A 27,413-nucleotide genomic window follows, 5' to 3' on the forward strand; every position below is an offset into this window, starting at 1 on the left:
ATGTACATACTGCCTGATGAACTGAATCTGAATACATAGATGAACTGAATCTAGAGGTGAGGTGTACATACTGCCTGATGAACTGAATCTAGAGGTGAGATGTACATACTGCCTGATGAACTGAATCTAGAGGTGAGGTGTACATACTGCCTGATAAACTGAACTGAATCTAGAGGTGAGGTGTACATACTGCCTGATGAACTGAATCTGGAGGTGAGGTGTACATACTGCCTGATGAACTGAATCTAGAGGTGAGGTGTACATACTGCCTGATGAACTGAATCTAGAGGTGAGGTGTACATACTGCCTGATGAACTGAATCTGACATACTGCCTGATGAACTGAATCTAGAGGTGAGGTGTACATACTGCCTGATGAACTGAACTGAATCTGGAGGTGAGGTGTACATACTGCCTGATAAACTGAACTGAATCTGGAGGTGAGGTGTACATACTGCCTGATGAACTGAACTGAATCTAGAGGTGAGATGTACATACTGCCTGATGAACTGAACTGAATCTAGAGGTGAGGTGTACATACTGCCTGATGAACTGAACTGAATCTAGAGGTGAGATGTACATACTGCCTGATAAACTGAACTGAATCTAGAGGTGAGGTGTACATACTGCCTGATAAACTGAATCTGGAGGTGAGGTGTACATACTGCCTGATGAACTGAACTGAATCTAGAGGTGAGGTGTACATACTGCCTGATGAACTGAACTGAATCTAGAGGTGAGATGTACATACTGCCTGATGAACTGAACTGAATCTAGAGGTGAGGTGTACATACTGCCTGATGAACTGAATCTAGAGGTGAGGTGTACATACTGCCTGATGAACTGAATCTAGAGGTGAGGTGTACATACTGCCTGATGAACTGAACTGAATCTAGAGGTGAGGTGTACATACTGCCTGATGAACTGAATCTGGAGGTGAGGTGTACATACTGCCTGATGAACTGAATCTGGAGGTGAGGTGTACATACTGCCTGATGAACTGAATCTAGAGGTGAGGTGTACATACTGCCTGATGAACTGAATCTAGAGGTGAGGTGTACATACTGCCTGATAAACTGAATCTGGAGGTGAGGTGTACATACTGCCTGATGAACTGAACTGAATCTAGAGGTGAGGTGTACATACTGCCTGATGAACTGAATCTGGAGGTGAGGTGTACATACTGCCTGATGAACTGAACTGAATCTAGAGGTGAGGTGTACATACTGCCTGATGAACTGAATCTGGAGGTGAGGTGTACATACTGCCTGATGAACTGAATCTGGAGGTGAGGTGTACATACTGCCTGATGAACTGAATCTAGAGGTGAGGTGTACATACTGCCTGATGAACTGAATCTGGAGGTGAGGTGTACATACTGCCTGATGAACTGAATCTAGAGGTGAGGTGTACATACTGCCTGATGAACTGAACTGAATCTGGAGGTGAGGTGTACATACTGCCTGATGAACTGAACTGAATCTAGAGGTGAGGTGTACATACTGCCTGATGAACTGAACTGAATCTGGAGGTGAGGTGTACATACTGCCTGATGAACTGAACTGAATCTAGAGGTGAGGTGTACATACTGCCTGATGAACTGAATCTAGAGGTGTACATACTGCCTGATGAACTGAATCTAGAGGTGTGGTGTACATACTGCCTGATGAACTGAACTGAATCTAGAGGTGAGGTGTACATACTGCCTGATGAACTGAATCTAGAGGTGTGGTGTACATACTGCCTGATGAACTGAACTGAATCTAGAGGTGAGATGTACATACTGCCTGATGAACTGAATCTAGAGGTGAGATGTACATACTGCCTGATGAACTGAACTGAATCTAGAGGTGAGGTGTACATACTGCCTGATGAACTGAATCTAGAGGTGAGATGTACATACTGCCTGATGAACTGAACTGATACTGCCTGATGAACTGAACTGAATCTAGAGGTGAGGTGTACATACTGCCTGATGAACTGAATCTGGAGGTGAGATGTACATACTGCCTGATGAACTGAATCTAGAGGTGTGGTGTACATACTGCCTGATAAACTGAATCTAGAGGTGAGGTGTACATACTGCCTGATGAACTGAATCTAGAGGTGTGGTGTACATACTGCCTGATAAACTGAATCTAGAGGTGAGGTGTACATACTGCCTGATGAACTGAATCTAGAGGTGTGGTGTACATACTGCCTGATAAACTGAACTGAATCTAGAGGTGAGATGTACATACTGCCTGATGAACTGAATCTAGAGGTGAGGTGTACATACTGCCTGATAAACTGAATCTAGAGGTGAGGTGTACATACTGCCTGATGAACTGAATCTAGAGGTGTGGTGTACATACTGCCTGATAAACTGAATCTAGAGGTGAGGTGTACATACTGCCTGATGAACTGAATCTAGAGGTGTGGTGTACATACTGCCTGATAAACTGAACTGAATCTAGAGGTGAGGTGTACATACTGCCTGATAAACTGAACTGAATCTAGAGGTGAGGTGTACATACTGCCTGATGAACTGAACTGAATCTAGAGGTGAGGTGTACATACTGCCTGATGAACTGAATCTGGAGGTGAGATGTACATACTGCCTGATAAACTGAACTGAATCTAGAGGTGAGATGTACATACTGCCTGATGAACTGAATCTGGAGGTGAGGTGTACATACTGCCTGATGAACTGAATCTGGAGGTGAGGTGTACATACTGCCTGATGAACTGAATCTGGAGGTGAGGTGTACATACTGCCTGATGAACTGAATCTAGAGGTGAGGTGTACATACTGCCTGATGAACTGAACTGAATCTGGAGGTGAGGTGTACATACTGCCTGATGAACTGAATCTAGAGGTGAGGTGTACATACTGCCTGATGAACTGAATCTAGAGGTGAGGTGTACATACTGCCTGATGAACTGAACTGAATCTGGAGGTGTGGTGTACATACTGCCTGATGAACTGAATCTGGAGGTGTGGTGTACATACTGCCTGATGAACTGAATCTGGAGGTGTGGTGTACATACTGCCTGATGAACTGAATCTGGAGGTGAGATGTACATACTGCCTGATGAACTGAACTGAATCTAGAGGTGAGATGTACATACTGCCTGATGAACTGAACTGAATCTGGAGGTGAGATGTACATACTGCCTGATAAACTGAACTGAATCTAGAGGTGAGGTGTACATACTGCCTGATGAACTGAATCTAGAGGTGAGGTGTACATACTGCCTGATGAACTGAACTGAATCTGGAGGTGAGATGTACATACTGCCTGATGAACTGAACTGAATCTGGAGGTGAGATGTACATACTGCCTGATAAACTGAACTGAATCTAGAGGTGAGGTGTACATACTGCCTGATGAACTGAATCTAGAGGTGAGGTGTACATACTGCCTGATGAACTGAACTGAATCTGGAGGTGAGATGTACATACTGCCTGATAAACTGAACTGAATCTAGAGGTGAGATGTACATACTGCCTGATGAACTGAATCTAGAGGTGAGGTGTACATACTGCCTGATGAACTGAATCTGGAGGTGAGGTGTACATACTGCCTGATGAACTGAATCTGGAGGTGAGGTGTACATACTGCCTGATGAACTGAACTGAATCTGGAGGTGAGCTGTACATACTGCCTGATGAACTGAATCTAGAGGTGAGGTGTACATACTGCCTGATGAACTGAACTGAATCTGGAGGTGAGGTGTACATACTGCCTGATGAACTGAATCTAGAGGTGAGGTGTACATACTGCCTGATGAACTGAACTGAATCTAGAGGTGAGGTGTACATACTGCCTGATGAACTGAACTGAATCTGGAGGTGAGATGTACATACTGCCTGATGAACTGAACTGAATCTGGAGGTGAGATGTACATACTGCCTGATGAACTGAACTGAATCTGGAGGTGAGATGTACATACTGCCTGATGAACTGAACTGAATCTGGAGGTGAGATGTACATACTGCCTGATGAACTGAACTGAATCTGGAGGTGAGGTGTACATACTGCCTGATGAACTGAATCTGGAGGTGAGATGTACATACTGCCTGATGAACTGAACTGAATCTAGAGGTGAGGTGTACATACTGCCTGATGAACTGAACTGAATCTAGAGGTGAGATGTACATACTGCCTGATAAACTGAACTGAATCTAGAGGTGAGGTGTACATACTGCCTGATGAACTGAATCTGGAGGTGAGATGTACATACTGCCTGATGAACTGAATCTAGAGGTGAGATGTACATACTGCCTGATGAACTGAACTGAATCTAGAGGTGAGATGTACATACTGCCTGATGAACTGAATCTAGAGGTGAGGTGTACATACTGCCTGATGAACTGAACTGAATCTGCCTGAGGTGAGGTGTACATACTGCCTGACTGAACTGAATCTAGAGGTGAGATGTACATACTGCCTGATGAACTGAACTGAATCTAGAGGTGAGATGTACATACTGCCTGATGAACTGAACTGAATCTGGAGGTGAGATGTACATACTGCCTGATGAACTGAACTGAATCTGGAGGTGAGATGTACATACTGCCTGATGAACTGAACTGAATCTAGAGGTGAGATGTACATACTGCCTGATGAACTGAACTGAATCTAGAGGTGAGGTGTACATACTGCCTGATGAACTGAATCTGGAGGTGAGGTGTACATACTGCCTGATGAACTGAATCTGGAGGTGAGGTGTACATACTGCCTGATGAACTGAATCTGGAGGTGAGGTGTACATACTGCCTGATGAACTGAACTGAATCTGGAGGTGAGGTGTACATACTGCCTGATGAACTGAACTGAATCTAGAGGTGAGGTGTACATACTGCCTGATGAACTGAACTGAATCTGGAGGTGAGGTGTACATACTGCCTGATGAACTGAACTGAATCTAGAGGTGAGATGTACATACTGCCTGATGAACTGAATCTAGAGGTGTACATACTGCCTGATGAACTGAATCATACATACTGCCTGATGAACTGAACTGAATCTAGAGGTGAGGTGTACATACTGCCTGATGAACTGAATCTAGAGGTGTGGTGTACATACTGCCTGATGAACTGAACTGAATCTAGAGGTGAGATGTACATACTGCCTGATGAACTGAATCTAGAGGTGAGATGTACATACTGCCTGATGAACTGAACTGAATCTAGAGGTGAGGTGTACATAGATGAACTGAATCAGGTGAGATGCCTGCCTGATGAACTGAATCTAGAGGTGAGGTGTACATACTGCCTGATGAACTGAACTGAATCTAGAGGTGAGGTGTACATACTGCCTGATGAACTGAACTGAATCTGCCTGATGGTGAGGTGTACATACTGATAAACTGAATCTGATGTACATACTGCCTGATGAACTGAATCTAGAGGTGAGGTGTACATACTGCCTGATAAACTGAATCTAGAGGTGAGGTGTACATACTGCCTGATGAACTGAATCTAGAGGTGAGGTGTACATACTGCCTGATAAACTGAATCTAGAGGTGATGTACATACTGCCTGATGAACTGAATCTAGAGGTGAGGTGTACATACTGCCTGATGAACTGAACTGAATCTGGAGGTGAGGTGTACATACTGCCTGATGAACTGAACTGAATCTAGAGGTGAGGTGTACATACTGCCTGATGAACTGAACTGAATCTAGAGGTGAGGTGTACATACTGCCTGATGAACTGAACTGAATCTAGAGGTGAGGTGTACATACTGCCTGATGAACTGAATCTAGAGGTGAGGTGTACATACTGCCTGATGAATGAACTGAATCTAGAGGTGAGATGTACATACTGCCTGATGAACTGAATCTAGAGGTGAGATGTACATACTGCCTGATGAACTGAACTGAATCTAGAGGTGAGGTGTACATACTGCCTGATGAACTGAATCTGAATACATACTGCCTGATGAACTGAATCTAGAGGTGAGGTGTACATACTGCCTGATGAACTGAACTGAATCTAGAGGTGAGGTGTACATACTGCCTGATGAACTGAATCTGAATCTGATGAACTGAATCTAGAGGTGTGGTGTACATACTGCCTGATAAACTGAATCTAGAGGTGAGATGTACATACTGCCTGATGAACTGAATCTAGAGGTGAGGTGTACATACTGCCTGATGAACTGAACTGAATCTAGAGGTGAGTGTACATACTGCCTGATGAACTGAATCTAGATGTACAACTGCCTGATGAACTGAATCTAGAGGTGAGGTGTACATACTGCCTGATGAACTGAATCTAGAGGTGAGGTGTACATACTGCCTGATGAACTGAACTGAATCTAGAGGTGAGGTGTACATACTGCCTGATGAACTGAACTGAATCTAGAGGTGAGGTGTACATACTGCCTGATGAACTGAACTGAATCTAGAGGTGAGGTGTACATACTGCCTGATGAACTGAATCTGGAGGTGAGATGTACATACTGCCTGATGAACTGAACTGAATCTAGAGGTGAGATGTACATACTGCCTGATGAACTGAACTGAATCTGCCTGATGAACTGAATCTGGAGGTGAGGTGTACATACTGCCTGATGAACTGAATCTGGAGGTGAGGTGTACATACTGCCTGATGAACTGAATCTAGAGGTGAGGTGTACATACTGCCTGATGACTGAACTGAATCTGGAGGTGAGGTGTACATACTGCCTGATGAACTGAATCTAGAGGTGAGGTGTACATACTGCCTGATGAACTGAATCTAGAGGTGAGGTGTACATACTGCCTGATGAACTGAACTGAATCTAGAGGTGAGGTGTACATACTGCCTGATGAACTGAATCTGGAGGTGAGGTGTACATACTGCCTGATGAACTGAATCTGTACATACTGCCTGATGAACTGAATCTGGAGGTGAGATGTACATACTGCCTGATGAACTGAACTGAATCTAGAGGTGAGATGTACATACTGCCTGATGAACTGAACTGAATCTGGAGGTGAGGTGTACATACTGCCTGATGAACTGAACTGAATCTAGAGGTGAGGTGTACATACTGCCTGATGAACTGAATCTAGAGGTGAGGTGTACATACTGCCTGATGAACTGAACTGAATCTAGAGGTGAGGTGTACATACTGCCTGATGAACTGAACTGAATCTAGAGGTGAGGTGTACATACTGCCTGATGAACTGAATCTAGAGGTGAGGTGTACATACTGAGGTGTACATACTGCCTGATGAACTGAACTGAATCTAGAGGTGAGGTGTACATACTGCCTGATGAACTGAATCTAGAGGTGAGATGTACATACTGCCTGATGAACTGAATCTAGAGGTGAGGTGTACATACTGCCTGATGAACTGAATCTAGAGGTGAGGTGTACATACTGCCTGATGAACTGAACTGAATCTAGAGGTGAGGTGTACATACTGCCTGATGAACTGAATGAACTGAATGAACTGAATCTAGAGGTGAGATGTACATACTGCCTGATGAACTGAACTGAATCTAGAGGTGAGGTGTACATACTGCCTGATGAACTGAATCTGGAGGTGAGGTGTACATACTGCCTGATGAACTGAACTGAATCTAGAGGTGAGGTGTACATACTGCCTGATGAACTGAATCTAGAGGTGAGGTGTACATACTGCCTGATGAACTGAACTGAATCTAGAGGTGAGGTGTACATACTGCCTGATGAACTGAATCTGGAGGTGAGGTGTACATACTGCCTGATGACTGAACTGAATCTGGAGGTGAGATGTACATACTGCCTGATGAACTGAATCTAGAGGTGAGATGTACATACTGCCTGATGAACTGAACTGAATCTGGAGGTGAGGTGTACATACTGCCTGATGAACTGAACTGAATCTAGAGGTGAGGTGTACATACTGCCTGATGAACTGAACTGAATCTAGAGGTGAGGATGTACATACTGCCTGATGAACTGAATCTGGAGGTGAGATGTACATACTGCCTGATGAACTGAACTGAATCTAGAGGTGAGGTGTACATACTGCCTGATGAACTGAACTGAATCTGGAGGTGAGATGTACATACTGCCTGAACTGAATCTAGAGGTGATGAACTGCCTGATGAACTGAATCTGGAGGTGAGTGTACATACTGCCTGATGAACTGAACTGAATCTAGAGGTGAGGTGTACATACTGCCTGATGAACTGAACTGAATCTAGAGGTGAGATGTACATACTGCCTGATGAACTGAACTGAATCTAGAGGTGAGATGTACATACTGCCTGATGAACTGAACTGAATCTAGAGGTGAGGTGTACATACTGCCTGATGAACTGAATCTAGAGGTGAGGTGTACATACTGCCTGATGAACTGAACTGAATCTAGAGGTGAGATGTACATACTGCCTGATGAACTGAACTGAATCTAGAGGTGAGATGTACATACTGCCTGATGAACTGAACTGAATCTAGAGGTGAGATGTACATACTGCCTGATGAACTGAATCTAGAAGAGGTGAGGTGTACATACTGCCTGATGAACTGAATCTAGAGGTGAGTGTACATACTGCCTGATGAACTGAACTGAATCTAGAGGTGAGGTGTACATACTGCCTGATGATGAACTGAATCTGAACTGAAGAGGTGAGGTGTACATACTGCCTGATGAACTGAACTGAATCTGCCTGATGAGGTGAGGTGTACATACTGCCTGATGAACTGAATCTAGAGGTGAGGTGTACATACTGCCTGATGAACTGAACTGAATCTAGAGGTGAGATGTACATACTGCCTGATGAACTGAACTGAATCTAGAGGTGAGGTGTACATACTGCCTGATGAACTGAACTGAATCTAGAGGTGAGATGTACATACTGCCTGATGAACTGAATCTAGAGGTGAGATGTACATACTGCCTGATGAACTGAACTGAATCTAGAGGTGAGATGTACATACTGCCTGATGAACTGAACTGAATCTAGAGGTGAGGTGTACATACTGCCTGATGAACTGAACTGAATCTACTGCCTGACTGGTGAGGTGTACATACTGCCTGATGAACTGAACTGAATCTGAAGAGGTGAGGTGTACATACTGCCTGATGAACTGAACTGAATCTAGAGGTGAGGTGTACATACTGCCTGATGAACTGAACTGAATCTAGAGGTGAGGTGTACATACTGCCTGAACTGAACTGAATCTGATGAACTGTGAGAGTGTACATACTGCCTGATGAACTGAATCTAGAGGTGAGGTGTACATACTGCCTGATGAACTGAATCTAGAGGTGAGGTGTACATACTGCCTGATGAACTGAATCTAGAGGTGAGGTGTACATACTGCCTGATGAATGAACTGAATCTGGAGGTGAGGTGTACATACTGCCTGATGAACTGAACTGAATCTAGAGGTGAGATGTACATACTGCCTGATGAACTGAACTGAATCTAGAGGTGAGGTGTACATACTGCCTGATGAACTGAACTGAATCTAGAGGTGAGGTGTACATACTGCCTGATGATGAACTGAATCTAGAGGTGAGGTGTACATACTGCCTGATGAACTGAACTGAATCTGGAGGTGAGGTGTACATACTGCCTGATGAACTGAATCTAGAGGTGAGTGTACATACTGCCTGATGAACTGAATCTAGAGGTGAGGTGTACATACTGCCTGATGAACTGAACTGAATCTAGAGTGAGGTGTACATACTGCCTGATGAACTGAACTGAATCTAGAGGTGAGGTGTACATACTGCCTGATGAACTGAACTGAATCTAGAGGTGAGATGTACATACTGCCTGATGAACTGAACTGAATCTAGAGGTGAGGTGTACATACTGCCTGATGAACTGAATCTGGAGGTGAGATGTACATACTGCCTGATGAACTGAACTGAATCTAGAGGTGAGATGTACATACTGCCTGATGAACTGTACATACTGCCTGATGAACTGAATCTAGAGGTGAGATGTACATACTGCCTGATGAACTGAATCTAGAGGTGAGATGTACATACTGCCTGATGAACTGAACTGAATCTAGAGGTGAGATGTACATACTGCCTGATGAACTGAACTGAATCTAGAGGTGAGATGTACATACTGCCTGATGAACTGAATCTAGAGGTGAGATGTACATACTGCCTGATGAACTGAATCTAGAGGTGAGGTGTACATACTGCCTGATGACTGAACTGAATCTAGAGGTGAATGTACATACTGCCTGACTGAACTGAATCTAGAGGTGAGGTGTACATACTGCCTGATGAACTGAACTGAATCTAGAGGTGAGATGTACATACTGAACCTGATGAACTGAACTGAATCTAGAGGTGAGATGTACATACTGCCTGATGAACTGAACTGAATCTAGAGGTGAGAGGTGTACATACTGCCTGATGAACTGAATCTAGAGGTGAGATGTACATACTGCCTGATGAACTGAACTGAATCTAGAGGTGAGGTGTACATACTGCCTGATGAACTGAACTGAATCTAGAGGTGAGATGTACATACTGCCTGATGAACTGAACTGAATCTAGAGGTGAGATGTACATACTGCCTGATGAACTGAACTGAATCTAGAGGTGAGGTGTACATACTGCCTGACTGAACTGAATCTAGAGGTGAGATGTACATACTGCCTGATGAACTGAACTGAATCTAGAGGTGAGGTGTACATACTGCCTGATGAACTGAACTGAATCTAGAGGTGAGGTGTACATACTGCCTGATGAACTGAACTGAATCTAGAGGTGAGGTGTACATACTGCCTGATGAACTGAACTGAATCTAGAGGTGAGATGTACATACTGCCTGATGAACTGAACTGAATCTAGAGGTGAGGTGTACATACTGCCTGATGAACTGAATCTAGAGGTGAGGTGTACATACTGCCTGATGAACTGAACTGAATCTAGAGGTGAGTGTACATACTGCCTGATGAACTGAATCTAGAGGTGAGGTGTACATACTGCCTGATGAACTGAATCTAGAGGTGAGGTGTACATACTGCCTGATGAACTGAATCTAGAGGTGAGGTGTACATACTGCCTGATGAACTGAACTGAATCTAGAGGTGAGGTGTACATACTGCCTGAGGAATCTGAGAGGTGTACATACTGCCTGATGAACTGAATCTAGAGGTGAGATGTACATACTGCCTGATGAACTGAACTGAATCTAGAGGTGAGATGTACATACTGCCTGATGAACTGAATCTAGAGGTGAGGTGTACATACTGCCTGATGAACTGAATCTAGAGGTGAGGTGTACATACTGCCTGATGAACTGAATCTAGAGGTGAGGTGTACATACTGCCTGATGAACTGAATCTAGAGGTGAGGTGTACATACTGCCTGATGAACTGAATCTAGAGGTGAGATGTGTACATACTGCCTGATGAACTGAACTGAATCTAGAGGTGAGGTGTACATACTGCCTGATGAACTGAATCTAGAGGTGAGGTGTACATACTGCCTGATGAACTGAACTGAACTAGAGGTGAGGTGTACATACTGCCTGATGAACTGAATCTAGAGGTGAGGTGTACATACTGCCTGATGAACTGAATCTAGAGGTGAGGTGTACATACTGCCTGATGAACTGAATCTAGAGGTGAGGTGTACATACTGCCTGATGAACTGAATCTAGAGGTGAGGTGTACATACTGCCTGATGAACTGAATCTAGAGGTGAGGTGTACATACTGCCTGATGAACTGAATCTAGAGGTGAGGTGTACATACTGCCTGATGAACTGAATCTAGAGGTGAGGTGTACATACTGCCTGATGAACTGAATCTAGAGGTGAGGTGTACATACTGCCTGATGAACTGAATCTAGAGGTGAGGTGTACATACTGCCTGATGAACTGAATCTAGAGGTGAGGTGTACATACTGCCTGATGAACTGAACTGAATCTAGAGGTGAGGTGTACATACTGCCTGATGAACTGAATCTAGAGGTGAGGTGTACATACTGCCTGATGAACTGAACTGAATCTAGAGGTGAGGTGTACATACTGCCTGATGAACTGAATCTAGAGGTGAGATGTACATACTGCCTGATGAACTGAACTGAATCTAGAGGTGAGGTGTACATACTGCCTGATGAACTGAATCTAGAGGTGTGGTGTACATACTGCCTGATGAACTGAACTGAATCTAGAGGTGAGATGTACATACTGCCTGATGAACTGAATCTAGAGGTGAGATGTACATACTGAACCTGATGTACAACTGAACTGAATCTAGAGGTGAGATGTACATACTGCCTGATGAACTGAATCTAGAGAGTGTACATACTGCCTGATGAACTGAATCTAGAGGTGAGGTGTACATACTGCCTGATGAACTGAACTGAATCTAGAGGTGAGATGTACATACTGCCTGATGAACTGAACTGAATCTAGAGGTGAGATGTACATACTGCCTGATAAACTGAACTGAATCTAGAGGTGAGATGTACATACTGCCTGATGAACTGAACTGAATCTGAGGTGTACATACTGCCTGATGAACTGAATCTGGAGGTGAGGTGTACATACTGCCTGATGAACTGAACTGAATCTAGAGGTGAGATGTACATACTGCCTGATGAACTGAATCTAGAGGTGAGATGTACATACTGCCTGATGAACTGAATCTAGAGGTGAGATGTACATACTGCCTGATGAACTGAATCTAGAGGTGAGGTGTACATACTGCCTGATGAACTGAATCTAGAGGTGAGGTGTACATACTGCCTGATGAACTGAATCTAGAGGTGAGGTGTACATACTGCCTGATGAACTGAACTGAATCTGCCTGATGAACTGAATCTGGAGGTGAGGTGTACATACTGCCTGATGAACTGAATCTGGAGGTGAGGTGTACATACTGCCTGATGAACTGAATCTAGAGGTGAGGTGTACATACTGCCTGATGAACTGAACTGCCTCCTCATACTTCATCCCGCCCTCGATCAGAGCCAGAGCCACCAGCACAGGAGCCCTGGAGGGAGAAACGCAAAGAAACAGCCTTTACATGCTGCTACTAATACTGGGACTTAAAGACACAGTCAGACTGCTGTTAATACTGGGACTTAAAGACACAGTCAGACTGCTGCTAATACTGGGACTAATACTGGGACTTATAGACACAGGACTTAATACTGGGACTTAAAGACACAGTCAGACTGCTGCTAATACTGGGACTAATACTGGGACTTAAAGACACAGTCAGACTGCTGTTAATACTGGGACTAATACTGGGACTTAAAGGGACTTAATACTGGGACTTAAAGACACAGTCAGACTGCTACTAATACTGGGACTAATACTGGGACTTAAAGACACAGTCAGACTGCTGTTAATACTGGGACTAATACTGGGACTTAAAGACACAGTCAGACTGCTGTTAATACTGGAACTAATACTGGGACTTAAAGACACAGTCAGACTGCTGTTAATACTGGGACTTAAAGACACAGTCAGACTGCTACTAATACTGGGACTAATACTGGGACTTAAAGACACAGTCAGACTGCTACTAATACTGGGACTAATACTGGGACTTAAAGACACAGTCAGACTGCTGTTAATACTACTTAAAGACACAGTCAGACTGCTGTTAATACTGGGACTTAAAGACACAGTCAGACTGCTGTTAATACTGGGACTAATACTGGGACTTAGACACAGTCAGACTGCTTAATACTGGGACTAATACTGGGACTTAAAGACACAGTCAGACTGCTACTAATACTGGGACAGTCAGACTGCTGTTAATACTGGGACTTACTGGGAAGACACAGTCAGACTGCTGTTAATACTGGGACTAATACTGGGACTTATAGACACAGTCAGACTGCTGCTAATACTGGGACTTAAAGACACAGTCAGACTGCTGTTAATACTGGGACTTAAAGACACAGTCAGACTGCTGTTAATACTGGGACTAATACTGGGACTTAAAGACACAGTCAGACTGCTGTTAATACTGGGACTTAGACACAGTTAGACTGCTGTTAATACTGGAACTAATACTGGGACTTAAAGACACAGTCAGACTGCAGACACAGTCAGACTGCTGGGACTAATACTGGGACTTAAAGACACAGTCAGAGTTAATACTGGGACTTAGACACAGTTAGATAATACTGGGACTAATACTGGGACTTAAAGACACAGTCAGACTGCTGGGACTAATACTGGGACTTAAAGACACAGTCAGACTGCTGTTAATACTGGGACTTAGACACAGTTAGACTGCTGTTAATACTGGAACTAATACTGGGACTTAAAGACACAGTCAGACTGCTGTTAATACTGGGACTTAGACACAGTCAGACTGCTGTTAATACTGGGACTTAGACACAGTCAGACTGCTGTTAATACTGGAACTAATACTGGGACTTAGACACAGTCAGACTGCTGTTAATACTGGGACTAATACTGGGACTTATAGACACAGTCAGACTGCGGCTAATACTGGGACTTAAAGACACAGTCAGACTGCTGTTAATACTGGGACTTAGACACAGTTAGACTGCTGTTAATACTGGAACTAATACTGGGACTTAAAGACACAGTCAGACTGCTGTTAATACTGGGACTAATACTGGGACTTAAAGACACAGTCAGACTGCTGTTAATACTGGGACTAATACTGGGACTTAAAGACACAGTCAGACTGCTGTTAATACTGGGACTTAGACACAGTTAGACTGCTGTTAATACTGGGACTTAAAGACACAGTCAGAACCTTATGGGCCCTGGTCAAAAGTAGTGTACTTAATAGGGAATATAGCACCATTTGGGACGTTAGAAACAGCATTCACATATTAAGACGGGGAATTAAAAGACATCCATTAGTATCCTTCCTGTTATGCCCCCAGCAACGTCTCTCTCTCCATGTTGTCACAACACAGCCAGTTCCCAGGGAATGGAGTTCATTCTGGTTTGGACAGAGCAAAGCCCTGCTGCACGTTGAGAGATGGAACTAGTTGTGCTGTATTTGGCCACTAATATTTACAGGTAACAAATCATTAGGAAAAGCTGTAGCCCACTTTCCCCTTTTCTAGCCTTATATGGGTTGTTACTGTGGTTACGGTAAGTCAGTGTGGAAATAGAGAGCTGAAGAGCATAACACCACTAACACAAACACGGGACTTCTAGGAATCAGTGAAACAGATGAGGTGCCTGCCTGCATGGACAGGAGACATTCAAACATATTCATCTAACTCTACCCTGTCCAGCCATAACAGCCCCCAGACCACTTAGATGTTGCAGAGGTTACCAGCTGAAAGCCAAAGACTCCCCAGCTGATTAACAGGACAACCAACAGTTCAGAGTAAAGTAAACATTGGCGCCCTGTCAAAAACCACAGACGAGTCCCAGAGGAGGTCTCCAGTACGTCAGAGATAGACGGTGCTTCACCAACCCAGGGAGGGGAGGCCGGGGAGCTCCTTCAGCTAACACAGGAGGGGAGGCCGGGGAGCTCCTTCAGCTAACACAGGAGGGGAGGGAAGAGCCTGGGGAGGTCAGGGGGCTGGGTGGCTCCTTCAGCTAACACAGGAGGGGAGGGAAGAGCCTGGGGAGGCCAGGGGGCTGGGTGGCTCCTTCAGCTAACACAGGAGGGGAGAGAAGGGCCTGGGGAGGCCAGGGGGCTGGGTGGCTCCTTCAGCTAACACAGGAGGGGAGGGAAGAGCCTGGGGAGGTCAGGGGGCTGGGTGGCTCCTTCAGCTAACACAGGAGGGGAGGGAAGAGCCTGGGGAGGTCAGGGGGCTGGGAGGCTCCTTCAGCTAACACAGGAGGGAGGGAAGAGCTCCTTCAGCTAACACAGGAGGGGAGGGAAGAGCCTGGGGAGGCCAGGGGGCTGGGTGGCTCCTTCAGCTAACACAGGAGGGGAGGGAAGAGCCTGGGGAGGCCAGGGGCCTGGGTGGCTCCTTCAGCTAACACAGGAGGGGAGAGAAGAGCCTGGGGAGGCCAGGTGGCTGGGGGGCTAACACAGGAGGGGAGAGAAGAGCCTCCTTCAGCTAACACAGGAGGGGAGGGAAGAGCCTGGGGAGGCCAGGGGCTGGGGGGCTCCTTCAGCTTACCCAGAGAGGGGAGGGGAACAGGGGCTCCTTCAGCTTCCTACCAATGAGCTCAACCATTATTAGTACCAAAGGCCTGGTTTAACCTGGTTTAATGGCTCCCTATTGCCCACAGGGCTCTGGTCAAAAGTAGTGCACGATGTATAGAATAGGGTACCATTTGAGACATCTTCTCCTCTACTAGATAATATACTCCATCAGTACAGATGTGACTCGTTGTCTCTCCTCTGCCATAGAGGACACCTGAAGGAACACCAGACAGGACAGGGCTAAAATGAGCCTGGTAACCAGATCAGTTTGTGCTTCTATTTAGTCAACTCCTCTGTTATGTTGGTTGGCATGGCCAACCGTAAGAACTAATGTACGGCATGGCCAACCGTAAGAACTAATGTACGGCATGGCCAACCGTAAGAACTAATGTACGGCATGGCCAACCGTAAGAACTAATGTACGGCATGGCCAACCGTAAGAACTAATGTACGGCATGGCCAACCATAAGAACTAATGTACGGCATGGCCAACCATAAGAACTAATGTACGGCATGGCCAACCATAAGAACTAAATGTACGGCATGGCCAACCATAAGAACTAATGTACGGCATGGCCAACCATAAGAACTAATGTACGGCATGGCCAACCATAAGAACTAATGTACGGCATGGCCAACCATAAGAACTAATGTACGGCATGGCCAACCATAAGAACTAATGTATGGTAATTTACGGCATGGCCAACCATAAGAACTAATGTACGGCATGGCCAACCATAAGAACTAATGTACGGCATGGCCAACCATAAGAACTAATGTACGGCATGCCAACCATAAGAACTAATGTATGGTAATGTACGGCATGGCCAACCGTAAGAACTAATGTATGGTAATGTATGGCATGGCCAACAGTAAGAACTAATGTATGGTAATGTATGGCATGGCCAACAGTAAGAACTAATGTATGGTAATGTATGGCATGGCCAACAGTAAGAACTAATGTACGGCATGGCCAACCGTAAGAACTAATGTACGGCACGGCCAACCATAAGAACTAATGTACGGCATGGCCAACCATAAGAACTAATGTACGGCATGGCCAACCATAAGAACTAATGTACGGCATGGCCAACCATAAGAACTAATGTACGGCATGGCCAACCATAAGAACTAATGTATGGTAATGTACGGCATGGCCAACCATAAGAACTAATGTACGGCATGGCCAACCATAAGAACTAATGTACGGCACTGCCAACCATAAGAACTAATGTACGGCACGGCCAACCGTAAGAACTAATGTATGGTAATGTACGGCATGGCCAACAGTAAGAACTAATGTATGGTAATGTACGGCATGGCCAACAGTAAGAACTAATGTACGGCACGGCCAACAGTAAGAACTAATGTACGGCACGGCCAACCATAAGAACTAATGTACGGCATGGCCAACCATAAGAACTAATGTATGGTAATGTATGGCATGGCCAACAATAAGAACTAATGTACGGCATGGCCAACCAGTAAGAACTAATGTACGGCACGGCCAACCATAAGAACTAATGTACGGCATGGCCAACCATAAGAATGTATGGTAATGTACGGCATGGCCAACAGTAAGAACTAATGTACGGCATGGCCAACCAGTAAGAACTAATGTACGGCATGGCCAACAGTAAGAACTAATGTACGGCATGGCCAACCATAAGAACTAATGTACGGCATGGCCAACCGTAAGAACTAATGTACGGCATGGCCAACCGTAAGAACTAATGTACGGCATGGCCAACCGTAAGAACTAATGTACGGCATGGCCAACCGTAAGAACTAATGTACGGCACGGCCAACCGTAAGAACTAATGTACGGCATGGCCAACCATACAAACTAATGTACGGCATGGCCAACCGTACAAACTAATGTACGGCACGGCCAACCGTAAGAACTAATGTATGGTAATGTACGGCATGGCCAACAGTAAGAACTAATGTACGGCATGGCCAACCATAAGAACTAATGTACGGCATGCCAACAGGAGTCCAGAGGCTCAACTACAGAACATACATTACAAGTCTGGGCATGGCCAACCAGAATACAGCTAACTGACATTTCACAAGACAACTGGCTACATCTCAAATGGCACCCTATTCCCTATATAGTGCACTACTTTTGACCAGAGTTCTGGTGAGCTAACTAGTAGAGATCCAATCTGAGAGGAAACACTTAGACACACAATAGAAATAAATGCTGCTTCAACGTTTTTCAGAACTCAACCTCTGTGCTTTGAATAATAAACGGTGGATTAGTTGTGAAGGAGTGGCCCTTGGCTAACAGTTGACTTTGGCTTGGTTCTGTGTGCATGCTGAGAGAGGGCCCTGGTCAGGCTGTAGGAGAAGGGGAGAGACTGGTTGCTGCTGGGACAGTGGCCATCACAGTGGGTGGGTGACACTGTAGCCTTGTGATCTTGGTTCAACTGTCTCACCCAATCAGAACCCTAAGACAGAAGAGTATTAATGCTCCATACCGTCCCAGCCCGGCAACACAGTGCACCGCCACGCAGCAGCCAGGGTCCTCACGGAACTTAGTCTTCAGCAGGTTCAGCCAATCATCTACGATCTTAGTGGGAGGAGGGGCACCGTCATCAAAGGCCCAGTCCTGGAAAACATACAAATACATTCACATTAGAAAACAATGTAATTGTCCACACAATGTGGGAATTGGTCTTCGGCATCACACATCATAAACAGTACAGTTCTGTCTCTCTGACAGAAACAGCTGATTAGCATTGGCACTCTGAGGGAGCCCATTGTTACGAGACAAAGCAGCTCAACACTGCACCCTTATCTACTTCAAACTGAGGAACCAGACAAAGCAGAATCCCCTACGGAGGGTGAATGTTTTTAAAAGAGTTTGTGAAGCGCTGCAAGTCTGAAACAACTGGTTCCAAGCCGCTACACACTGAAATGAGACATCTGTACCCACGTAACAGGGAGGAACGCAGAGTGTACCAACCTCAGTCATCTAAGCATGACTCACAACATGAACCAACTGTCCCCACAGACAACACACTGTGTAATGAGACATCTGTACCCAGGTAACAGAGAGGAACGCAGAGTGTACCAACCTCAGTCATCTAAGCATGACTCACAACATGAACCAACTGTCCCCACAGACAACACACTGTGTCCTTCCTACACTATTCACTGTTCCTGCCATCTCAACAAGCACCTCCCATCCAAACAGTGGGAACATTCAGTCAGTGACTGGTGGTATCGGAGGGCGTGGTAGTGGTGTGGGGGCTGTGCTTCGGCAAAGTGGGTGGAGTTATATCCTTCCTGTTTGGCCCTGTCTGGGGGTGTCCTCGGATGGGGCCACAGTGTCTCCTGACCCCTCCTGTCTCAGCCTCCAGTATTTATGCTACAGTAGTTTATGTGTCGGGGGGCTAGGGTCAGTTTGTTATATCTGGAGTACTTCTCCTGTCCTATTCGGTGTCCTGTGTGAATCTAAGTGTGCGTTCTCTAATTCTCTCCTTCTCTCTTTCTTTCTCTCTCTCGGAGGACCTGAGCCCTAGGACCGTGCTCCAGGACTACCTGACATGATGACTCCTTGCTGTCCCCAGTCCACCTGACCGTGCTGCTGCTCCAGTTTCAACTGTTCTGCCTTATTATTATTCGACCATGCTGGTCATTTATGAACATTTGAACATCTTGGCCATGTTCTGTTATAATCTCCACCAGACACAGCCAGAAGAGGACTGGCCACCCCACATAACCTGGTTCCTCTCTAGGTTTCTTCCTAGGTTTTGGCCTTTCTAGGGAGTTTTTCCTAGCCACCGTGCTTCTACACCTGCATTGCTTGCCGTTTGGGGTTTTAGGCTGGGTTTCTGTACAGCACTTTGAGATATCAGCTGATGTACGAAGGGCTATATAAATACATTTGATTTGATTTAGATTCATCTCAAATGGTACCCTAATTCCCTATATAGTGCACTACAATAGGGCTCAAGTAGTACACAATGTAGGCAATAGGGTGCCATTTGGGACACGTAACATGTTCCATCAGCACCCACAGCATCAGGAAAGCCTTCTGTCAACACAGACAACACTATCAGGGGTTTGTTTGTAGTTGTTGCAGAACCACAACAGAGAACAGATGTGTGGTCACCTCTTCTTCACGGAGTGAACTGTGGGGAACTGTTTGAATTCAACGTTTAATTGGTTTGGCTAGTGTACATTAAATCAGTCGGTTGGATACTATGTATTTTTCTGGCCATGTTGGGCTACCATCCCCTATAATGACAAACACTCTTTCATTGACTAGACAACGATGGTAGATTAACTAAGATATCTATCACCTGGTCAGATGTAGACCTAATGCACCATACAGCATCAAGGATGCTCAAACCAGCTGTTTGACTTCTCCATTGGACAGATGAAGGCTTAAAGCAGAAACCATGGGTGTCTAGGAGGGATCAGTCACACTAGAGACCCATAGGGTCCCATAAGGTGGCGCACAATTGGCCCAGCGTCGTCCGGGTTTGGCCGTCATTGTAAATAAGAATTTGTTCTTAACTGGCTTGCCTAGTTAAATAAAAGGTTACCTGTAAAAAATAACACACACAGAGATACATCTCTTATCTTCTAGTGGAGTGGGACTTCCAACAACACAATACCTGCTCCCAGGGACAAACATCTTGTGTGTTTGACGACAATGCGTTACCAAGACAACAACTCCCTTCAAAAGCCCTTGGGGGCTCAGCTGATCACAGGCCTGGCTGGGAAAGATGTTATGATGACATCACTATTTCACACTGCCATGAATAGAAGGGTGCAACTGGGACTTTCTCAAAAAACAAAACAAGAAAGTGATCTGAAGGACTGATATTACAGGATGAACAAGAGGATGTCTTGTCAGCGCCAGTCAGCGTTTCCTGCTGCTGTTTTCTTCTGATCATCTCCAGTGAGGGAACAACAGGTGTGGTGGCTGTGAACCAACTCTATCCTGGGGTTAAGGGTCGTTCCACATGGACACTGCAGGCTGCGTCCCAAACGGGTCATAGGGCCCAGAACCCAGGGTCGGACCCATACCAGGGGTCGGGACCATACCGGGGTCGGGACCCATGCCGGGGGCCGGGACCCATGCCGGGGGTCGGGACCCATACCGGGGGTCGGGACCATACCGGGGGTCGGGACCCATACCGGGGGTCGGGACCATACCAGGGGTCGGGGACCATACCAGGGGTCGGGACCATACCAGTATTGTGATACTCATTAGTATCGTGACAAGGAAACAAAACATCAAGCGGCTGTAACGTTTTGGGGAAAACAGCCATAATGTTGGAAACATCATTATGTCGTCATCCAGGGTCACATGGCTTTTCAAACTACAGCCACAACATCCAGCAAGTTAAAGGATCAACGAGTTTGGTCTGCTTCGGGTTTACATTTTTTGCCATGGGAAAAAAATGGTACAAAGTAATGCAACATATAGGATATTAGGGCGCCATTTTAGACACACAGGCAAAACACACAACAGGACCCATTCTACCAGTAACACACAACAGGACCCATTCTACCAGTAACACACACAACAGGACCCAGTCTACCAGTAACACACAACAGGACCCAGTCTACCAGTAACACACAACAGGATCCAGTCTACCAGTAACACACAACAGGATCCAGTCTACCAGTAACACACAACAGGATCCAGTCTACCAGTAACACACAACAGGATCCAGTCTACCAGTAACACACAACAGGATCCAGTCTACCAGTAACACACAACAGGATCCATTCTACCAGTAACACACAACAGGATCCAGTCTACCAGTAACACACAACAGGATCCAGTCTACCAGTAACACACAACAGGATCCAGTCTACCAGTAACACACAACAGGATCCAGTCTACCAGTAACACACAACAGGATCCATTCTACCAGTAACACACAACAGGATCCATTCTACCAGTAACACACAACAGGATCCATTCTACCAGTAACACAACAAAACACAACAGGATCCATTCTACCAGTAACACACAACAGGATCCATTCTACCAGTAACACACAGGCAAAACCCACAACAGGATCCATTCTACCAGGCAAAACACACAACAGGACCCATTCTACCAGTAACACACAGGCAAAACCCACAACAGGATCCATTCTACCAGTAACACACAGGCAAAACCCACAACAGGATCCATTCTACCAGTAACACACAGGCAAAACCCACAACAGGAACCCGTTGTGACAACCTTGAGAGTAAATCTCTCCCTAATAGAATCTTCGACTGTAGAGAGGATGTGGTTAAAAATAACATTTACATCTACTAAGAGGTGAACAGAGCCGCCTGGTATGTCAACAGTAAGCTATTCATGTCGTGAAGCTCATTCCAAGTCCAACCAACGCAGCCCAGAGCTAAAGACAAGAACTTGGAGGAGGAGGAGGCAGAGTTCTAATTGTGGCCCGAAGAACGTCTTGGGCTGTTTCTCAGAACCCCCAGAACAGACCTTGTCACCATGGTATCCTTCTTCCTCTGCAACTTGACTCTCATACGACAACCAGCGAGACGTTTGGCAGAGTGTAGGTCTCAAATCTGTCACCCTTTATAGTGCAGTGCACTACTTATGATTAGGGCCCACACAGCTCTGCTCAAAAGTAGTGCACTATATGGACACAATAGGGTGCCATTTTGGGCCACTTCCTGAATGAGTCCACAGTCCCTTTATATCAGCCAGCTGAACGTTATCACATGCTACAGAGGATGGTCTATGTTAAGTCAGTCACAAGGTGGATGGACACACCTCTGGTACTTACCACCGTTATTACTGGTTATATATGGCCTCCTATACCCCCACCATTACTGATACACTGGTAAGACTAAAGTGATTGAGATTGAGGGAGTAACATTTCTCCATATAATGCCAATAAATAACCTCTTTGAGCAATGAAAGCATCACGAGCCATGTCAGACAGAACAGCACATTACACAGCGTTCTGAATGAGACAGACAACACGGTTTTCATCTGGAGTTCAGGGAGATGTGGAGGGGAACAGGGAACTGGGTTTCACCTGCCAGCCAGTCTCTCTCAGCTGGTGGCTAATCTTCTGCTCTCTGCTGTGTTCCTATTGAAGAGGAGGCACTGAGCCAGTCAGTCAGCAAGTGTACAAGTGGTACGTCCCAAATGGCACCCTATTCCCTACATAGTGCACTACCTTTGACCAGAGCCGGACTCAGTCAGCCAGGATACAAGGCTCTCTCTCACACAGGGAAGAGAAGAGAGAGGACTCAGTCAGCCAGGATACAAGGCTCTCTCTCACACAGGGAAGAGAAGAGAGAGGACTCAGTCAGCCAGGATACAAGGATCTCTCTCACACAGGGAAGAGAAGAGAGAGGACTCAGTCAGCCAGGATACAAGGATCTCTCTCACACAGGGAAGAGAAGAGAGAGGACTCAGTCAGCCAGGATACAAGGCTCTCTCTCACACAGGGAAGAGAAGAGAGAGGACCCAGTCAGCCAGGATACAAGGCTCTCTCACACACAGGGAAGAGAAGAGAGAGGACTCAGTCAGCCAGGATACAAGGCTCTCTCTCACACAGGGAAGAGAAGAGAGAGGACTCAGTCAGCCAGGATACAAGGCTCTCTCTCACACAGGGAAGAGAAGAGAGAGGACTCAGTCAGCCAGGATACAAGGCTCTCTCACACAGGGAAGAGAAGAGAGAGGACTCAGTCAGCCAGGATACAAGGCTCTCTCACACAGGGAAGAGAAGAGAGAGGACTCAGTCAGCCAGGATACAAGGATCTCTCTCACACAGGGAAGAGAAGAGAGAGGACTCAGTCAGCCAGGATACAAGGCTCTCTCTCACACAGGGAAGAGAAGAGAGAGGACTCAGTCAGCCAGGATACAAGGCTCTCTCTCACACAGGGAAGAGAAGAGAGAGGACTCAGTCAGCCAGGATACAAGGCTCTCTCTCACACAGGGAAGAGAAGAGAGGACTCAGTCAGCCAGGATACAAGGATCTCTCTCACACAGGGAAGAGAAGAGAGGACTCAGTCAGCCAGGATACAAGGATCTCTCTCACACAGGGAAGAGAAGAGAGGGGACTCAGTCAGCCAGGATACAAGGCTCTCTCTCACACAGGGAAGAGAAGAGAGAGGACTCAGTCAGCCAGGATACAAGGCTCTCTCTCACACAGGGAAGAGAAGAGAGAGGACTCTGTGTGACCGTGTCACTCTGATAACACAACAGACAGAGGGTGGTTAAGGGCCTTATGTAACCCGGGCCTCTAGCTATTCTCTACATCCCTACATTCTTCTCATCTGATGCTACCCCTCCTCTGAGAGGGTACCCGCTCTCTGCTCTCAACAACATTATTAACTCAGAGGGAGAGAAAGGAGAGAGAGAAAGGAGAGAGAGAGTGAAGAAAAAGAAAGACCAGGTGAGAGGAGAGGATGTTGGGAGACAAGAGAGGAGTAAACCATGAGGTAAACCCTGACGCTGAGCTAGATGTGTGTGTGTGTGTGTGTGTGTGTGTGTGTGTGTGTGTGTGTGTGTGTGTGTGTGTGTGTGTGTGTGTGTGTGTGTGTGTGTGTGTGTGTGTGTGTGTGTGTGTGTGTGTGTGTGTGTGTGTGTGTGTGTGTGTGTGTGCAGCAGGGTGTGTGTGTGTTCGGGGAAGGAGGTAGTGTTTCCTCTACTCCAACACATGTGCAGCAGAGGTGAGATCATGAATAACATACTGGATAATTTTTTTAAACAGAGGAAACAGGGTCAATGGAACAGACTGGATAGACTTTTTTCAAACAGTTCAGACAGCAGTAGACTAGTCTCAATGGACCAGTTCAGACAGCAGTAGACTAGTCTCAATGGACCAGTTCAGACAGCAGTAGACTAGTCTCAATGGACCAGTTCAGACAGCAGTAGACTAGTCTCAATGGACCAGTTCAGACAGCAGTAGACTAGTCTCAATGGACCAGTTCAGACAGCAGTAGACTAGTCTCAATGGACCAGTTCAGATGGACCAGCAGTAGACTAGTCTCAATGGACCAGTTCAGGTAGCAGTAGACTAGTCTCAATGGACCAGTTCAGGTGGACCAGTTCAGGTAACAGTAGACTAGTCTCAATGGGCCAGTTCAGACAGTAGCAGTAGACTAGTCACAATGGGCCAGTTCAGACAGTAGCAGTAGACTAGTCTCAATGGACCAGTTCAGGTAGCAGTAGACTAGTCTCATGGTAGCAGTAGACCAGTCTCAATGGGCCAGTTCAGACAGTAGCAGGCCACGTTTCACCTCATTTTGTACCTACTGAACACCACCAGGGTCGTATTCATTAATGCACAGCGTACCAGAACTTTTGACACCGTAGCAAAACGTCTTGCAACAGAAAAATGAAAAAAAGCTTTTCTCACTGGACAAGTTCAGGTAGGACCCCCTTCGTTTCAGCCTGTTTTGCTTCCGTTTGGTTCCTAGTGAATAGAACCCTAGTGAGAGAGTGTAGAGAAGAGGGATCCGATGTGTGTGTGTGTGTGTGTGTGTGTGTGTGTGTGTATCTTTGCGCACCATGACTGTGATGCCATCCTTCTCCAGAGGTGTCTTGTCGTAGGTGACCTCACACACCCGCACCACTGTTGTTGCACCATACTGCTTCAGGTCCTGGAATAGGGAGAGGTAACTTCATTAAAACCATTCATGAGTCGGAGGTTTGACAATGACAGTTGTAATACCAGTTAGATTGATTTGGTAACCACCCGGTCACATGACACAGCTAGTTACAGTGGTAATACCAATCAGACCGAGTAGGATTAAGTTTTCCCTAGATGCTGATCTACCATCAGTTCTGGGTTTTCCCTGAGAGGCTCACACACTGTTCTTAGAAACAAGTTTTCAGGGTTAGCCAATCACAGATTGTCACCCAATTTAAATATTAATTGTCATCAAATTCCATTCATTGTGACATTTCCATTTTCACCTAACATGAATATTCATGAAGCTTAGCCCAGGGCTAAGAACGTGCAGTGTGAACCCGGAGGAGTAATCTGATTTTAGATCAGTTACCTAGGTACCACTTCTAACTCAGCAGGATTAGACGACCGAGAGCCAGAACAGTCTGGAAGATTCCTCTCGGTCTCATCTGGAAGAAGGTGATAAGAGTGGTGTTAGTGGTGTTGTGTGGAAGGTTCTTCTCTGTCTCACCCCGATGAAGGTGATAAGAGTGGTGTTAGTGGTGTTGTGTGGAAGGTTCTTCTCTGTCTCACCTCGATGAAGGTGATAAGAGTGGTGTTAGTGGTGTTGTGTGGAAGGTTCTTCTCTGTCTCACCTCGATGAAGGTGATAAGAGTGGTGTTAGTGGTGTTGTGTGGAAGGTTCTTCTCTGTCTCATCCCGATGAAGGTGATAAGAGTGGTGTTAGTGGTGTTGTGTGGAAGGTTCTTCTCTGTCTCACCCCGATGAAGGTGATAAGAGTGGTGTTAGTGGTGTTGTGTGGAAGGTTCTTCTCTGTCTCACCCCGATGAAGGTGATAAGAGTGGTGTTAGTGGTGTTGTGTGGAAGGTTCTTCTCTGTCTCACCCTCGATGAAGGTGATAAGAGTGGTGTTAGTGGTGTTGTGTGGAAGGTTCTTCTCTGTCTCACCCCGATGAAGGTGATAAGAGTGGTGTTAGTGGTGTTGTGTGGAAGGTTCTTCTCTGTCTCACCCGATGAAGGTGATAAGAGTGGTGTTAGTGGTGTTGTGTGGAAGGTTCTTCTCTGTCTCACCCCGATGAAGGTGATAAGAGTGGTGTTAGTGGTGTTGTGTGGAAGGTTCTTCTCTGTCTCACCCCGATGAAGGTGATAAGAGTGGTGTTAGTGGTGTTGTGTGGAAGGTTCTTCTCTGTCTCACCTCGATGAAGGTGATAAGAGTGGTGTTAGTGGTGTTGTGTGGAAGGTTCTTCTCTGTCTCACCCCGATGAAGGTGATAAGAGTGGTGTTAGTGGTGTTGTGTGGAAGGTTCTTCTCTGTCTCACCTCGATGAAGGTGATAAGAGTGGTGTTAGTGGTGTTGTGTGGAAGGTTCTTCTCTGTCTCACCTCGATGAAGGTGATAAGAGTGGTGTTAGTGGTGTTGTGTGGAAGGTTCTTCTCTGTCTCACCTCGATGAAGGTGATAAGAGTGGTGTTAGTGGTGTTGTGTGGAAGGTTCTTCTCTGTCTCACCTCGATGAAGGTGATAAGAGTGGATGTTAAGAGTGGTGTTGTGTGGAAGGTTCTTCTCTGTCTCACCCCGATGAAGGTGATAAGAGTGGTGTTAGTGGTGTTGTGTGGAAGGTTCTTCTCTGTCTCACCCCGATGAAGGTGATAAGAGTGGTGTTAGTGGTGTTGTGTGGAAGGTTCTTCTCTGTCTCACCTCGATGAAGGTGATAAGA

At 45.8% G+C, this 27,413-nt stretch overlaps 1 protein-coding gene across 1 annotated transcript in view; it reads right to left on the reverse strand.

Annotated features, from left to right (window-relative positions):
- Positions 1 to 27,413, reverse strand: part of LOC124025278 (protein tyrosine phosphatase type IVA 3-like) — a 53,304-nt gene that overhangs the window by 18,480 nt on the left and 7,411 nt on the right. The window contains exons 3-5 of the mRNA XM_046338833.1: positions 25,580 to 25,672; positions 18,541 to 18,671; positions 12,869 to 12,943 (exon numbers count right to left, since the gene is read on the reverse strand). Coding sequence (XP_046194789.1) covers positions 12,869 to 12,943; positions 18,541 to 18,671; positions 25,580 to 25,672 — 299 coding nt within the window. The remainder of the gene's footprint in view (positions 1 to 12,868; positions 12,944 to 18,540; positions 18,672 to 25,579; positions 25,673 to 27,413) is intronic.

Source organism: Oncorhynchus gorbuscha, unplaced genomic scaffold (genome assembly GCF_021184085.1).
Source record: "Oncorhynchus gorbuscha isolate QuinsamMale2020 ecotype Even-year unplaced genomic scaffold, OgorEven_v1.0 Un_scaffold_2211, whole genome shotgun sequence".
Taxonomy (NCBI): domain Eukaryota; kingdom Metazoa; phylum Chordata; class Actinopteri; order Salmoniformes; family Salmonidae; genus Oncorhynchus; species Oncorhynchus gorbuscha.